The sequence below is a fragment of the Olea europaea genome, chromosome 6 (assembly GCF_002742605.1).
Source record: "Olea europaea var. sylvestris chromosome 6, O_europaea_v1, whole genome shotgun sequence".
Lineage (NCBI taxonomy): Eukaryota > Viridiplantae > Streptophyta > Magnoliopsida > Lamiales > Oleaceae > Olea > Olea europaea.
Window position 1 is genome coordinate 11,693,983 of NC_036242.1, and position 17,868 is coordinate 11,711,850.

General features: G+C 33.9%; 1 protein-coding gene across 1 annotated transcript; it reads left to right on the plus strand.

Moving 5' to 3' along the window:
* The first annotated feature begins 6,697 nt into the window (after window positions 1-6,697).
* On the plus strand, window positions 6,698-9,375 carry LOC111395847 (probable aquaporin PIP2-5). Its single transcript, XM_023022036.1, has 4 exons — window positions 6,698-7,074; window positions 7,293-7,588; window positions 8,711-8,851; window positions 8,994-9,375. The coding sequence occupies exons 1-4, from the start codon at window positions 6,768-6,770 to the stop codon at window positions 9,114-9,116; spliced, it is 867 nt and encodes a 288-aa protein (XP_022877804.1). The 5' UTR covers window positions 6,698-6,767; the 3' UTR covers window positions 9,117-9,375.
* The last annotated feature ends 8,493 nt before the right edge of the window (window positions 9,376-17,868 follow it).

Consider the following 17,868-nt stretch of genomic DNA (forward strand, 5'->3'; position numbering starts at 1 on the left):
TTTGAAAGACAATCTGCTTGAAGTTTTTATCCAGTTGGATTTCTTCGCAATCATCTTTGGTGTTCCTTACTGCTTTAATCATTGATTGTGGCATTCAAATTATTAGGATAATTGAACTTGATTGACTAACCACCTAGAAACGACTAAAAGTGACTTATTGGTTTTTAATTGCTTATTTTCAAATGTTAGGTCTAAATAAATCAGCTAATTAGAAATTTCAAAAATGATATTGTAATGTCTTGTAGAAAACAAATTTCACAACATTTTGGTAGATATCGTACAAGCATGCAACTTTTACTTAAAATCCTCAGAAATCGACTTCTTTAATAGATTGTACGTTTATTAAATCTTACCCTTCTCTTTCATCTTGTCTTCTATCGTCATTTTAAGGCGATAAAATTTTAACATAGAAGCAAATGAGCATAAATCAGACCATCTATAAAAAGGCGTCGGCATTCAATTTGAGAAAGGTGTAATTTGCTTTACATGTTGCACCAGACAATAGGAAGGTTGGACCCATTCAAGAAATTGAAGAAAATAAAGGAGTGGTTGCAGTTAAAAGATCCATTGCGCCTATCATGTGCAATTAGGTGACAAAGTATGGTGTGGGCTGTCTTTTTTTGACAAGTAGAGCCAAGGTCGGCCATTCACGGATTGTTCAAACGTGATTCATGATACAAAAACAAGAAGTGCATAAAATTATATTCCTTTTGTTGTTTTCTTACATTAGACATTAGTTTTTCCCATAACTTAATATCTAATCTACCGTAACACCTCTTTTGCAAGTGTCGTGCCCATGTTACCAACTTACTATTTATTTATATATTATTTGGTCACATGAATGTTAGGATGGAATTGAAGCAACGGGGATAATGTGAAAATTGAACACCCCCCACCCCCTTTTGGTCCCCATTATTTTTTATTATAATGGGGAATAGTGTTTTTTTTTTTTTTTGAAAAATAGATGGTTATAAAAGAATGAAAAGTTTTTCGATTTACGTGTAGTATTATTTTATTGAAAATTGTGTGGTTGAAAATAAGAGAGAGAAAAATTTAATTTAATTTGATAAGATTTAATAGAGGCCAAACGGGGGCTAAAGAATTTTACCCAATTCAAATTTCAGAATAAAGTTGAAGTCACCTTTTAGATTTTTTGAAATAAAAAAATCTTTTTGGGTATCTCCTGGCCATTTAACGTTTACATAAATTAATTAAGTTATTGATATATATTTATACTACCATTTGTGGCCATAAAATATGTTTTTTATCTATTATAACATGGTATGAAGATTTCCTTTTTAGAAAATTGACATTTTAAAATGAAATGTCATATCTCTTCCATTACAATGATAACATTTACTTATAAGGCAAATCAAAGAGCAGTTTTAAAATAAGTTAAGTAACTTAAGCATAACCAAATTCAAAAATCCGTTTTTGGGTTCTTGAATGAAGAAAGCAAATAAAATTGTTCTTACTTTAGTAGACAATGGTAGCCGTTGTAATCAATTAAAAATATGAGGCTATGTTGCCATCTTTATTTGAGTGAAAAATAAGCAAGTTGGACCCTGGAAAAAAATAATATAAATAAAAAGAAAAAGCAAGTTGGTTCTATTAATTCTATGGACAAACCTAGGATACCAATTAATGTCTATTAGTGCTCATTTGCCTTGTTTTTGTGATTTGTTTTTTGTGGTAATAATCCAACCCGTGAACTTGTGCTTACTTTAAATTGTTTGGTCGTCTAACGAAGAATTTTATTAGTAAAGCAAACCAAACATTTTTGTCGTCTGATACACATGTTAGTTTGATTCCCTTCCACTAATATTTGTAAACACCATTATGAGATATGATTTGTCTAATCGTAATATTAATATGAAGTTACATGATCATATAAGATGTCAAAAGTTGCATATTTGATGGTTCGAGTATAATGAGACATAATTTGGGACGCGATCAAAATATATCATTCACAATTGATACATAAAGATAGTTGCTTTATTTTTATAAGATTGCATTGTTTTTATTGAGATTTGTTTATATATTGAGAATAAGAACATTGATTTATTTGGTGCACACTGAACATGACTGCATTGATGATTTATTTGTCATCACTAGAAATGAAACTCTAGTCAATCATCAAACTAGTCACCTGAATCATGAGCGAATAATATATATTTGATTGACAGTTCAAGTTCTTTGAGGTACCAATCAGTAAAGTATTACTTGAAAGATCGATCTCGATACTTTAGGAATCGGGAGATCATACTTGCAATAGGGGAATCTGTTAATTATTACGATGAGACGATCGTCACTTCGAAACATTCTCTATTGGTATTTGAACTTGAGCTCAGTAGTCCAAAAATGGGATTGTTGGACTTTGGCTTTGTGAAAATGGAACTTAAAGGCCTATACATGTTGGAAGGGCAAAACGATTAATTTTTTTATTCTAACATGTTAAGGGTTCAATGGGGTTGACTTGTGGAATGATGATTAAAAGATAATTGGTTCATGATTTGCTTCAATAAATGTCACTCGATTCAAGAATACAGTTTCTACTCTTTGGTAGAATGAGCCGGAATTACTAAATATATCTTAATTGGTCTAGAATTAACCCAATTAGAAAGATCTATTGGAGTTTGAGTTTCGTGAATCTAATTCGATCCCCTGCTTGGCTCTATTATAGTTGTGAAACTTAAATGACCTACTATAATAAAGACCAAGGTAAATTGTGAAAGTATGAAACTCTAATTGAGTATTATAAATAGTTGTTAATGGGTATATTTCTCAAGAATTAGGTTATTCATATTTTCTCATTTCTCAAAAGAGGGAGGCACTTAAAAGAGAGACAAGAAGAACGATCTAAAGAAGGAAACTTTAGCTAGGAGGTGCAAATGTAGCTAAAAGCTCTTCTATAGTTATGGTTTCATGGTTTAACATTTAAAAAATTATAAACTTTTAAAAATACTTGAATACCAATCAACCTAGAAATAATCTCATACCCACAGTGAGAATGAGTTATAATACCTCCAACCCACTAATATATATGACATTGCCACGTTAGTAAGTTAAAAAATTTTCCTTTTAAAAAGTAAAAACATATGACTTAATCGTTAATGTGACAACTCCAAGTCAACGATGTGCAATTGTTATTTTATCCGCTATGAACATGAGATCGGCTCTATTAATCAACCGTATAAAATGGAAGGAAAGAGGAGAGTAGATACTGGAATAAACGAAACTAAGCATAAACCTTTTCGATTGCCATTGCCTTTGAAATGCGTTGTTCACAAACCATTTTGATTGTTATGGCCTTTGAAATGCATTATTCACAAAAAGGTGTCCGCAAAATTTAGGCAGAATAAAGTGGTGACCCCAAAGAGTTCTATGTGGTAGTTTTCTCTATATTTATTTGCCTTTGTTCTTCGGATTTGTTCAAATTTGATTTACGGGAAAGTCGAAGAAAGAGTAATGTGGATAACAGTGCTCGATTGTGTTTTTATGGAGTGCAAGAGTTTCTTTTACGCAATTGGAGAAATTTGATAATAATGTCTCCCACTTGCAACGACTGGATTTTTATTCTTAGAGCATATTTTAGGTAGATTGTTAATAAATAAAGTTGATATAATTGATGTGGTTAAAAAATGGATAAAAAGTTATTTTAAATTCTGCTGGAGATCGACTTCCCACCTCATCAAAATAACTATTTTCAATTCACCATGCCTACTATAAACACTGAGATCGGGCACATTTGCCACTAGGTCAGATCGGACCAACGATCACTGTAAACATAATGATGCCTAATCACTGTCACTCTGCATGCCTTTCCATCTACCATTCGAAGAGTGACACTTGATGACCTTGACGTTAGCACCTCATTTATTACTAATCACCTACGATTAATGATTACTTATGTCAAGCCATCTTTACTTTATTGTACAATTGAAATTTACATAACCATGACCTGACGAGCCTGACCTCAGTAGCCAATCAAAACAACAAAAACTCGGATAAGTGGTAAAGGACGACATAGTAGCTATATGAGACGACCAAGTGGTATGGTCTTTCTTCCTATAAATAGGAACCAGTGGCCCTCTCCCAAGGCAGAGCCTCATTGCCTTTGAATATTTTCTCTTTACACAAATTATGTACTTTGTTCCAATTTTATTAGCAATAAACACCCTTTTTTCTCCTTAACTTGATCAAGAAATCTTATTACATTTTTATGCATCAACAAAATCGATTCAAATAATAAATTCGCCAATAACAAATAACGATAATCAACTCGTGTAAGTAAGCTTTTAAGTAAATATATGTAACCTATAAGATAATTTTTCTAAAAGTATGTTCTTACTTAGCTCCTGTTTGATGGTCATTATAAAGAAAAATTGGGGAAAAAGATATTTTGAATTGTGTAGAATGTTGGTTAAAAAGTAAGAAATATTTTTTTTGCATTTATTTGTAAAACTTTTATTATTTAAATTTGTGGTTGAAAATGAGTATGAAAAATAAAAAATTTTAAAATAATAAAAAATAAGGATTTAATTTTCAACTCATATATATTTTCAAATATTTTTCTTATCAACCAGCAATTGTGTTTTCGCAGTGGTGTTTGTACGACTCGTTTGAGTGTGCAAATATTACTTTTGAAATGAGTACATTCTCAAATTAATCGGCACAGATAGCAATAAGTTTTGACGGTAAATCTGATTTCTATCAAAGTTCTAACATTGCTGACGTACTTTACATTTCGAGTCGACTAAACTGATTCAAGATGAACCTAGTTTCAATTATAAGTTACTTATAAGCTCTTCCAAACATACCTATGTCTAAAAGAATTTAACTATTGGGTGGGTACGTCTCTGTCGATCACAAAATTTTCTTCATACAGAACCGACCAAATCATTATGGGATCCATGATCGAAGATTCAAGAGCTTCCACCTGTCTTTTCTGGATTGTTCTCCAACTCGAAAGAGGTAAAATGTCGACACGTTTATTAATTTGGTGTGTGTCTGAATGACATTTTTTGTTCTCTGCCTTTGCTGTCATATTTTTCATCAAAATACATTTTTTAACAGTGATTTAATCTTTATTTGAGCCACATTATTAGAATAAAAATGTATTTTTGAATAGTGTATTGATGAAAAATATATGGTTAAGAAACAATGAAAAGTTTTGGATTTGCGTGTAATATTATTTTATTGAAAAATGTGTGGTTGAAATGATATCAAATCACTGTTGAAGAATGTGTTTTTTTTTATTTTATTTTATAAATGTGGCTCAAACAGGCCCTTAATATTATTTCAACTACTCATTCATCAATAAAATAAATATTACTCGCAAATTTAATTTTTTTTTTAATTTTTAAATATACATTCTCCATTGTAACACTATTTCAAAATACATTTTTGAGAAAAATGAGGTTCAAACAACTCCTTTATTATTATTATTTTTTTATTTTTCATTTCTGTGAGAAGTATAATTTAAAAAAAAATTATTTTATTTCCACACCCCAAAAGGGTGAAATATAGAAGCTGGTCACTATGAAATTTGATCTGAAAAATTCTCACACTACTTTTAACTGTCATTTATTTATTTTTTCTCTGTGTTTGACAAAATCCATATTGAGTTGAATTTAATTAACATATTTTAGGGCATATCCTAATTTTTTAATTATCCAAATTATATATAGTAACTTAGTTCATGTTTGGTTTAGTTACAAAAGTAGATTAAAATCTGAATAAAAATCAATTTCTACCAACATATTTTATTGGACCTCACAATATTTCAATTACATATTCTATTAACTTTTATTAAATCTATAAGCATTAATATATCCTTTCGATAATAATATTAGACATTAGCAAGCCAATTAATAATTGTTTTCAAAATACACTTATTTCATTACAAATAAACTAAAAAAGATATTTAAATTTCAACGAAGCATGCTAGAAAAATGGTTAAATTTTTCAAAACACTTTCACTATTATAATTTAGTTCAATTAAATCACTAACTTCAATTTTAGTTTCAAATTTTATGACACTGTCTCTTGTCATCTTCAAATTGTTGAATACTTACCCTCATTAGGCCTCCATTAATTTAATTTTTTATTTTTTCCTCTTATTTTCAACTATACAATTTTTCATAAAATAATATGACACGTAGATTGAAAAAAATTCCTTCTTTTCAATCACCCATTCTAAAAAAGAAAAAAAAATATTATTCTACTTATTAAGATTTGATGATAATGGGGGGCCAAACGAGAGCTTAATTAGCGATCATAGCACAGGGAATGATTGATATAAATAACTGACTCCTGCTCTATTTTTAATTTATTTTTATTTCTAGAGCAATGCATAGTATCAATCGTCAGCTACACATAATTTTGGGAACGATAAGTGGCGAAAGGTGACAAGGGTGAAATCCTAATAAAAATTGAAGTTTATCGATTTAAATGAGATAACTTAAACTTTAGTCACCTAATTGAGATTACTTTAAAAGTTCAATGACTGCAAGTGAAATTTACCAGAATAAAAATGGTGCGAGACATTGTCGGGTGGGTCGGTGAAAGCAAAATTGATCAGAATTATAGTGGTAGCCATGGAATTCCACCTTTTCACTTATAATTAATTAACTAAAATTAACCAAATCTCTTATTACAAAATCTATCCCCACGACTCTACTCAATAAATACCACTCCTGTAGTCTTCTCACGAGTTTTCTTGATACACACAAACGCACACACATTTTCTGTACCTATATTCACATATGACAAAGGACGCAGGTGTGGCGGAGCACGGGTCGTTCACGACCAAGGACTACCATGATCCGCCTCCGGCGCCGCTCATCGACGCGGAGGAGCTGACAAAATGGTCATTTTACAGGGCTATAATAGCTGAGTTCATAGCCACTTTGCTGTTTCTTTACATTACAGTTTTGACTGTAATTGGGTACAAAAGCCAGACTGATCCCGACTTGAAGGGTGACCAGTGTGATGGGGTTGGAATTCTTGGTATTGCATGGGCCTTTGGTGGCATGATCTTCATTCTGGTTTACTGCACTGCTGGAATTTCTGGTCAGTTTTATTTTGTTGAGACTCGAGATTCCATCTTAAGAGTTAATTTTTTTGTTACTATTTTCATATGTAACCATTTTGATTTACCCTTTAACATGATCAGCAAGATGGTGGCTTATGTGCCACAATTAATCTTGATATCTGACATGATAAAGTTACATGCTCAATTAATTTTTCCAATAAAAATGGTGTAATTTGAGTGATCTGTGTGCATGCAGGGGGGCACATAAACCCAGCAGTGACCTTTGGCCTGTTCTTGGCCCGGAAAGTGTCTTTGATCCGGGCAGTGATGTACATGGTGGCACAGTGTTTGGGAGCCATCTGCGGCGTTGGTTTGGTCAAGGCATTTCAGAAATCATACTACAAGAAATACGGTGGCGGCGCCAACGTGCTGGCCGATGGGATCAGCACCGGCGTCGGGTTAGCTGCCGAAATCATCGGAACATTCGTCCTTGTTTACACTGTTTTCTCCGCCACTGATCCAAAGCGTAGTGCCAGAGATTCTCACGTCCCTGTAAGTTTCTATGAGCTCAATTTTTGCTCAAGTGATTAAGCCTTAGAATATTGTGAAATATGTGATTAAAAATTAATTGTTGACTTGACTTAAAATCTAACTTGATATAGATTTAAATTCCCTTTGAGTTTATTATAATTAGATAAGTAAAGATGTATCTTTTTTTGCTGTCTCGATTCAAGTTCGGTAAAGATTAGTAGTAGGGGTCAGCAGGGGCAGACCTACTTGAGACCCAGCGGGTCGGCCGCCCCCACTCGATTTTCAAATTTTTAGTTTTTCTCCAAGTTTTTGTAGGTTTTCAATTTTTTTCCCACGGTGTTTTGGTTTTGTCCCCCACTGCACTTCCGTCCTGAGTCCACCATTGAATGTGACCCATACCAAATTGCAATATGCTGTACAACTGGGGCACTTGCCAGTATTATGTGGTTGTAAGTGAAATGAAGAAATTAATGTACCAAAGGGGACTTTACCTTGGTGACAGATGCAATGAATCAAGAAAAGTACAAGAGATATTATTGGTTTATCTAATTCGTTATGGACCATGAAACTTTGGATTATACCACTTTGTGAGAACGATTTTGACCGATGCAGTGAAAGAGGTATTGGTGACAGCAGATGATTTGACGAGAAAGTTGTTCGTATTTTAAACAATTTAATGATAGAAAATTATATGGTATTATGTCAACCTGTCAACATATCTAGCACTATAACACCATTGTAAAATCTTACCTTGGGGACATGGATTCGTAGATTAGATAGCAATATTAGTAGAAAACTTTTGTGGGCCCTATTAGAACTAAAAAAAATTCCACGCTTGTGGGGGATATCGTGTGATATACAACAGTAGACAATGATACATGAATTTTGCTAAACGACTCGCACCGTTCATTACACCGATGACTGCACCCTCACATGATGCACGGGTCCCAATTGAATAAAAAAATGTCGATGCCATGTGTATGTGTGTGCGGTCACCTGCGCGGGTCGTGTAGCGTGGTTCATGATACATTAGTGGATAAATTTTTTACCAAAAAAAAATATTCTTCTATAGTGATGTCCATTAATGTATTTAAATTCAACATACTAATTATGCCGAAGCCATTATTATTTCGAAAATACTAGGTATTGGCACCTCTTCCAATTGGATTTGCAGTGTTCATGGTTCATTTGGCCACCATTCCAGTCACCGGAACGGGCATCAACCCAGCTCGGAGTCTTGGAGCCGCAGTAATCTACGACCAGCACAAGGCTTGGGACGATCACGTTAGTACATATATTTCAAATTAAATTTAGTTACTTCTCATTAAACGTATACTATAACGAAAATTTCTGTCTTGAAAAGGTCTTTTGATGACCCATAATTGGTGCTATTTAATCTAATAATTACATGTATATGTTTTTTCAGTGGATTTTCTGGGTCGGACCGTTTATCGGTGCAGCCGTTGCAGCATTCTACCACCAGTTTATATTGAGAGCTGGAGCAGCAAAGGCCCTTGGTTCATTCAGGAGTAGTGCTTCTCATCATTGAAATTAAGAGTCTTACTTTTATCATTTTCAGATGAATTTTCAGGCTTAATTATGAATAATTTTCAAGCTTTCTCCATCAATATTAATTATTCTTCAAAGATCCTTAATGATGGGAGAGTTCTTGAGAACCTTGGAAATGTATCGATAAGGTAGCTGGAAAAGTGGAAAACTTTTATTTCATTCCTTTTGTCCTTTATGTTTTGATGATATGGAATCATGTGTATTTTTCAAGACTATCTTTTTATTTTTATCTTCTTTAACTTGGTTTTGAACTTTTAGGCCCTGTTCCAGTCTTATTATTTTCTCGTTAAAATGAAAAATATGATGGCTATCTATCACATGAAGTCACAGTATTTGATTTTTTATCTCTTGTGTGAAGTTCATAACGATTATATTTTTCATTTTTATTTTTACAATAATGTGGTTTAAACGGAGGCTTAATTTTAAATATTTGAATCTAAGACACTTCGTTATAACAAGGAATGTTGAGACCCTCTGAGAATAAGTATAATAAAACACACAAAAATTAATAAGAAAGGGACAAAAGAAAAAGAAAAAGAAAAAAGTAAGGAAATGAGTCATTTGGCAATCTGATGTTTCGTTATCGATCCATTCAAAATTCTTTTAGTAACTATTTTGTTAGGACCAAAATTTTAATAATATATTTCATGAAATTTAAAATTTTTCAACTATATATTTATTAATTTTTATCAAAATTTATTAAAAATTTATTTTCAATCTCAACAAAAAGACTTAAGCCCCATTTATTTCTCATTTTTAGAGGAATGAAAATAAAAAATATAATCATTACGAGTTTCGCACAAGAGATAGAAATTTAAATTTGGTAGTTTGATGTAATGGATAATGGTCATATTTTTCATTTTAATAAGAAAAGAATGAGAATCAAACAGAGTTTAATTTCTTATTGAAGTCTTTGAAAAAATGGAGCATGTTTACTTAAGAAGATGTTTAGCTAAGCCCAAAATATTTAATTATTAAAGAAGGGAAAGTAAAATTTTTATTCGTTATATCACTATATTTATCTGATACTACGTATCAAACATGTAATTTTTTCACTATCCAGTTTACAAATGCGCTAGTGGTGGTCCAAAGAATTTTCTTGTTCATTATTGCTGAAAATTTCATTTGTGGCCACTAAACTTTTAATGAAAGTTTAATTGGGTTATTAAACTTTAATCTGTCTCAATTGGATCACTAAACTTCAATTAATTTCAATTGAATCATCGTACTTCATTCTAGTTTCAAATTTCAACCATCTTGTTGCGTGTCATATCATATATAGATGAAAATTGCTTAACTAGTTATAATACCACAATAAATTTGCGTTGCAATGCCAATTACCACTAAGTCACGAATAAAAACTGTTAAATAAATAAAAATAAACAATTAAAATTTTTTAATCTAAACATACTTTCATAATCATTTTTTTTAACATTTCGTTTCTAGAAAACCATTTAACAATTATGTGGAAGATTGGTTATGGTTGCATGATTGAAATCAATATTTGACTTTGATTGAATCTATAAATTATTTGTAAATTGGTATTGAAAATTTGTTTAAAGTTCAGTGACAAAGGATGATATTTAAATTTGTTTAAAGCATGTCATATTATATATATATATATAGGATCATAGTACTTAATTTGTGGACAACAGGATCCCATACAAATTATCGGTTGTGTTCAATATTTTAATTGGACATATATTTGCAGAGGTCATATGAATATAAATAATCGGAGTGAGGTCATTTTACGTCTTGTTGACGGTCGCAGTGTAAGGGTTCGATTATTGAGACATGAAATTGGACTCTTTGTAGGCGCAAATTACAGGCAGCTCTTGTTCCCTAGCCTGCTGAGGCACATTCCGGAATTTACCGCCCTCACAAATCTCTAGGGTCGAGACGGTGGGGACTCTCGAGATTGGGGTTCAACCTTTTCTTTTTTTAATATAAATAAAATTAAAAAGAACGTGTGCAACAACTGGTCCTGTTGTCTGAAAAGCAAATGCCCACAACCACAAGGTACAATGCTTTTCTTTTTCTCGTTGCCTTCTTCCAGTATTTATTTATTTTTGGGTAAATTCCACCGAGGGTCCCCAACTTTTTGTAAGTGTGGTATTTATGTTCCCGACTTTCTAAAATTGTTGAATCATTTCTCTAGATAAGAACACATCTATCTGAATGTTAAATTGCCACGTGACACTCACGTGTGTCGGGCATGTGTTGAAGTAAGGTGATATGTTTCATCAACGTTGGGGAATTTTATCCAATTAGGATCTTTAAATAAAAGTTGAATTTAGAGTTTGGACTGTTTTGAAATAAAGGACCTTTTTTTTTTCAACAATTTCACTATGTTAGCTCGACACCATGAGTGTTACGTGATCATTTAACATTTAAAGAAATATTATTGTTATTCGGGTCATGGATGTCATAATTTTAAAATGTTGGAGACATTAGTATAATAAATAGTAGATTGGGAACATGTGTACCACACTTGCTAAAGGTTTGGGGCGCCTAATGGAATTTACCCATATTTTTCAGTATATTTAAATTTGAGGGTCAATTTGTCTTTTAAAGATTACTTAATAGTTTCTGAATGACAACTTAGTATGGACGATTGCTTAAAATAAAATGGAAGCTTTTTCTACGGGGTTTATACAGGGGCCCTCGCTAGCTTAAAATAAAATGGAAGCTTTTTCTACAGGGTTTATACAGGGGCCCTCACTGTAGCGAGGGCCCCACATGTATAAAAAAAAAAAAAATTAACGCAGGCCCCATCGATATGAGTACCTATAAAATATCTGACAAAAATAACCCTGTACATTTAGGGTGGTCGAAATAAAATAGGGATAATTGCAGTTACCAACTTAAACCTTTCAAATCTTTACATGTTTTACCTTAATCTTTTATTTGTAGCACCCGGGATCTCAAACCTTTCAAGTACATGTGGCTGGAGGACAAATGGATAGTTTCTATCCAAATTGCCGTTTGGTGACAAGGAAAATTTATTTTGATCACATAGTAAACATTTCAAGAACGGTAAAATTGTATCTTTAATTTTTCACACAAAATGATTAAAACAAAATAAATAAATAAATAAAAATAAAAAAAGTGGAATCTTAACATTATAATTATTGATAGACTAGTAAAAGAACTTTAACAATTAGTCAGATGTTTTTACTTAATTTCAAAGCTAAGTTTGATGCAGCAGAATGATAATTATTGAACCACCCATGCCAAAGATATATCTTTTGATTTGATGTGCTAGAAATAGGTTCAGTGATAATATTCCTACCTTGACCAAAATTATGCCACTTGACCGTGCATTATTCATAGACCCAAATTGAAATGGCCCCCACCTATTATAATCCAACCAAACTTTAGTCAGACTTGGATCCTCGATGCTATCAATTGTTCAGGCAATAGTTATGAATTTTGACTTGATCATTCACTCAGTAAAAATCACGGATCTGTAATTTAATAGACAGGTTACCTTAATTTTGAAATTTGTTTTGCAAATTCTTGTAAAACACTGGATTGGAATATCTGAAGGTGAGACTCACGGTGGAAGGTCGAGGAAGTAATATTTCTACTGACGTTTCTCGCGATATGAAGTGGCACTCCCATCGGAAAGAGACGCTGAAACTGAATATTGATTCAGCAGTAATAGTTGGACCCGATACCTAGAAGATTTGTGGGATCTACATAAATATGGACAAGGCTTAATGGTGAATCTAGGCCCTCACTCTGCCCTAGAAGTAGTTTGGTTGAACCCCCATGAAGAGGCCGAACCTATATGGGAAATAGAACTCATTTGCAAGAGTCGACCCCATATGGAGAACCAAACCCTCATGACAGGGATGAGGCTATAAGGGGCTTGGCAGGAATTCTTTTATGTGATCCTTAATAAGTGGTTGATGTAACAATTCAGCATTACTTTTGCCCTATCTAGTCAATCATGTCAAGTTTAACCTTGTATTAGATTTATGGACTGCAAAATAGTATTAGCATTAAATGTTTATGACTGATTGATACATTTGACAATAGGCCACAACTGCATGGATGAGGCCATATATACTTTCATACCACGTTTGGCATCCATCTTATTTTACTATAAAAGCTCACACAATGTACTTATCAAAAGATAATGTATGTTTAGACTCTCAAACTATAACTTTGTTGTCCTTACTGTAATTATCACGTAATCTCCCCAAAGTCGATCTCCCTTTTTACATTGGATGCTTATGTCTAAAGCACCTCCTACACTCATATACTTAGTATTATACCTGACTTGATCATCAGAGTTCGCACGGCCAACTCCATCACCATCGAAGTAAACTACTTATGACTAACAGTTTGTCCAAGTTTGTAGGAATCAGGTTTACATAGACACATGAGGCTTTGGGATGTGTTGGCCACGTTGGAGGTATAAAAATCAAGGTCAACGGATTAGTGCCGTCTGTAGGAAACCACATTATAACTCTAAATATCCTTGTGGTAGAAGCTACTAAAAGGAACATCCTAGCTTCCCCCAGGAAAAAAAGGAAGTGGAAGTACAGAAGAAGTGCTATTTAGAGTATTGTGTAATATCCAAGTAGATATACTATGAGTTCTATCCATTGTATATCCCCATGCAAGGGATGAATGGAAGGCCTTTGTAAAGAGGTCTTTTAGACCAATGTCAACATTTGCAGACCCCATCACTAGCATCGCAGAGGCAGTGGCTCTACTGCATGCCTTTCAAGATAAGCTAAAGAACATGAGGAGTGTAGCCCAACATAATACTGCCATATAGTAGTTAGTTATGCAAATGTAAGGACAGGCTCGGCATCAAGTGCTTTAGCAAGATGCTTTCTAACAAGACATGAAAGAACATAACCAAAGGGCTTACTTTCATAGATAAATGAGATAGGCTAGCTCAACTGGAAGAGATGTGAAAGTGGAAATGTCAACTAATTACACCTCCAATCGATTTGTTGATGACTGTTCGAAAAGAAAAATAATTTTCCTTCAGAATATACAAAGGAGCGTGGATTTCAAAGGTCCTCTAGTGTGTTTGACAGAATTGGCCTTTAATGCTTAGAAATAGGGCCTAACAGTTACCTCCTATGTAAAGGCTACAATAGTATATGCAAAGTCATGAGCCTTAAGAAGTCAATCTACCTAGAAATAAGGGAGAGAGAAGAGATGCAACAAATTTGAGAAACTAGGCTAGCCCATTACAGCCGCCTCAGCATTAGACCGAGGAAAAAGGTTAAGATGATCCATATAGATCCTTCAAACTGGATGATGATGACGGAAGTTTCCCATTTTCATAGAAATTGAGGAATGTCCATGTCTCCAACTATTTTGTACTACCAAAATTTTCCACGTATGAAGGGAAAGGCTACCCGAAAAAATATCTTAACAACTACAAGATCTACATGAGCCTCGGGAGAGCTTCTCATGCATTAAAGTGTATGCCCTTCCACCTTACACTCGTATGAGCTACTGAAATATGGTATAGCCTTATATTGACTGGGAGTATTAGAAGTTGTTTATTCTTGAATTAATATCTATCTAGTAACGACGGAGAAGTCCCCATTCAACGTCTACAGGATATGAGGTAAAAGGCAGAAGAAACCTTAAAATGTTACTTAGCTCGTTTCACAGATGAAATGACATATCATGAACATGTCACTAATAGAAAGGCTCTTTCAGCTTTGAGAGAAGGCCTCAACGTGAATACCAGCTTTTGGAGAGATGTGCGAAACAAGAATCCTAACATGTATTATGCCTTAGTGAAAAAGATGAGAAGCGAACTTTCAATGAAGAATTGATGGACCATCACAATTGAACCTCCGTGGGACTTCTACCCCCTCAAAGGTAAAGACAAGGCATTGTCTTACATTAGGTGAATCAGCAGTGGATCCAAGCTGGACATACCATTGTCCCTACTTCAGGTTAAGCATTAGCTACTACCACTTTAAATGCTATATCCTCTTAGGGTTATGAAGAGGTTGGACTATTGTTCAAAGACAACCAAATCGCTCAAGGACAGAGGCAGAGGCCAGAACAATGAGCCTAGGAATAGGCCCTATTTTACTTATCACTAATCTTAAAGCCACGAAAGACATTATTGTACATCCATGCCACATCAAGTGGAACAAATCAACGTATATTCATGAAGGAGGGATGCCTGCCATATGGAATGGAATTTGCTCCCATCTAAGCATGATGAACAGCCTAAACGAGATAAAGTGAGGCACGTTAGCATCCCAAGAAAGAATTCCCAAACATAGGAGGGATAAAGATAGGAAAAAGCCTAGAAGTGGCCAAAGATAACGAAGAGACCACCTAGCAGACACTGTTAACACCCCATTCGAAAGGTGGAAGCTATCATTGGAGGTCCGCATATTGAGGGAGAATCTATATATACATAAAGAAACTATATAATGACTGCCAAAGATCCCTTTCCAACGAGCTACATAGTCAACAATGCCGCCTTTGGGATTGGAAATACGCCACCCATCGCTTTTACATAGGAAGATACGACAGTCTACATTATCTTATTGTTATGCATTAGTAGTAAGGGTTATTGTGGTATGAAATGGTCTGAATGTTGGTGGATAACGGAGCTCCATCAATATCCTGATAAGAAACACTTATGATAAGATGTTGATAGATAATGAGCTTACCCCCGTGACTTTTATATGGTTTCAGTGGAGATAGTATCATTCTAAGGGAAAAATCACTCTTGTTGTGGAAATGGGGTTGCTCACTTTTACGACCCATCATTTCATAGAGTTTCTAATTGTAGATCACAGGTCAGCATATTACGGTGTATTTGGACAACATGCATTGAAGGAACTATTGTCTATCACATCTATTCATCACTTATCCATAAAATTTTCTACTGAACATTGCATTGTTATTGTCAAAATTGATCAGATGGGATCAAGATAATGTTACCTCAACTCCTTAAGCAAAGCTAAACCTTGAAGTGTTAACATGATATTAGTTGACAATGAAATGCTTGATGTACCTAGAGAAGGACTGGCCCTAAACAAGAGAAAGACATCGAAATGTCAAACGTCTTTAAGCCACGAAAGATCCTTGAAAAAAGGACCATGGATAGTAGAATGAATCCTCAAATCATAAGTCCATTTCTTAAATGGCTTCAGTGGAAGAATTGGAATGTTTTCCAATAGACCCTATGAAAATGCTCTTAGTGGGAAAAGAGCTGAATTTAGAGGACAAGCAAAAGCTCAAAAGTTTTCTGCTAAAAAACTTAGATATTTTTGCTTGGAGGCACGAAGATATGGTAAGAATTTTCCCAAAGGTCAGCTTTTACTATCTCAACACTGATCTAAAATTTACTCCTCAAAAGAAAAAGAAGAAAGCCCTTAAACTAAAAAAAAGGTATGAGACCCTAAAGGAAGAAGTGGAAAAATTGTTATCTAAGGATTCAACACGGAGGCCATCTATGTGAAATAGAATTTCAATACGATCTTTGTAAAGAATCATAATGGCAAATGGAGGGTATGCAAGGACTTCTCCAACCTTACTCAAGCTTGCCCTAAGGACAGCTACTTATAAGGATAGATCAAATTGTGGATTCCAATGCGTGACACAAATTATTGAGCATTATGGATGCCTATTCAGATTATAATCAAATCCCTATGCATCTCGTAGACAAGATAGACACGTCCTTCACTACAGATAAAGGTCTTTATTGTTATGAGGTGATAGCCTTTGGTCTGAATAATGTTAGGATAACTTATCAGAGGTTTATAAACACAATGTTTACCGACCTTATTGGCAAAACTATGAAAGTTTATGTGATAACATGCTAGTGAAGAGCCTCAAGACTGTAGACCTGTGAAGTATCTCGACACAGATTTTCAAATATTAATGAGGTATGAATGAGATTGAATTCCTTCAAATCTAGAAAGTTCCTAGGCTATATGGTCAACTACAGAGGTATAGAGGTTAACCCTAAAAAGATTAAAGCCTTGATAGATATGAAGTCCCCCAATAAACTAAAGAAAATGAAAAGTCTCATAGGTTAATTGACAACTTTGAGCCGATTTGTATCAAAGGCTACTGATAAATCCTTTCCATTTCTCAAAATTCTTAAGAGAGGAAAACAGGTTCCAGTGGAACGAGAATCGCAGAGAGGCTTTCCAAAGACTGAAGAAGCATATGGGATAGGCCCCCTTTTTCTCAAAGGTTAAGCAAGGAGAACCGGTATTGTATTTGGCTATTTTGCAGAGCTTGTAAGCTCCGTTCTTATAAGAGAAGAAGGTAACTTATAGCTACCTATTTATTATGTGAATAAGGCCTTTTTAACAGTAGAAACTTGTTACACTGACATGGAGAAGCTCGCTGTTTCCTTCATTACTGCTTTTAGAAAGTTGAGACCATATTTTCAGGCCCATAGCATACAGGTATTGACCAATTTCTTATTCAAGCGGCTGCTTCAGAAACATGATGCTCCAGGAAGATTAATAGAATGGGCTATGAAACTAAGTAAATTTGATATTATTTATAATCAAAGGCTTCTGGATTTCATAGCAAAATTTGCCAACTCTCCGAACATAGAGGTGGCAATGGAGCTAGTAGAACTCCCCATGTGGAGCTTATCTATTGATGGTTCTTAAAATAGGTACTAGGACTAGAGTGGTATTGATTAGCTCAAAAGACTACAAGCTTAATTGTGTAGTAAGATTTAAATTCAAGGCCTCGAATAATGC

Excerpts from the sequence above, each read along its gene's own strand:
- LOC111395847 (XM_023022036.1), top strand. The coding sequence starts at position 6,768 with ATGACAAAGGACGCAGGTGTGGCGGAGCACGGGTCGTTCACGACCAAG. Across the intron at positions 7,075-7,292 it reads CTGCACTGCTGGAATTTCTG|GGGGGCACATAAACCCAGCA; the intron begins GTCAGTTTTATT and ends GTGTGCATGCAG. Across the intron at positions 7,589-8,710 it reads CCAGAGATTCTCACGTCCCT|GTATTGGCACCTCTTCCAAT; the intron begins GTAAGTTTCTAT and ends CGAAAATACTAG.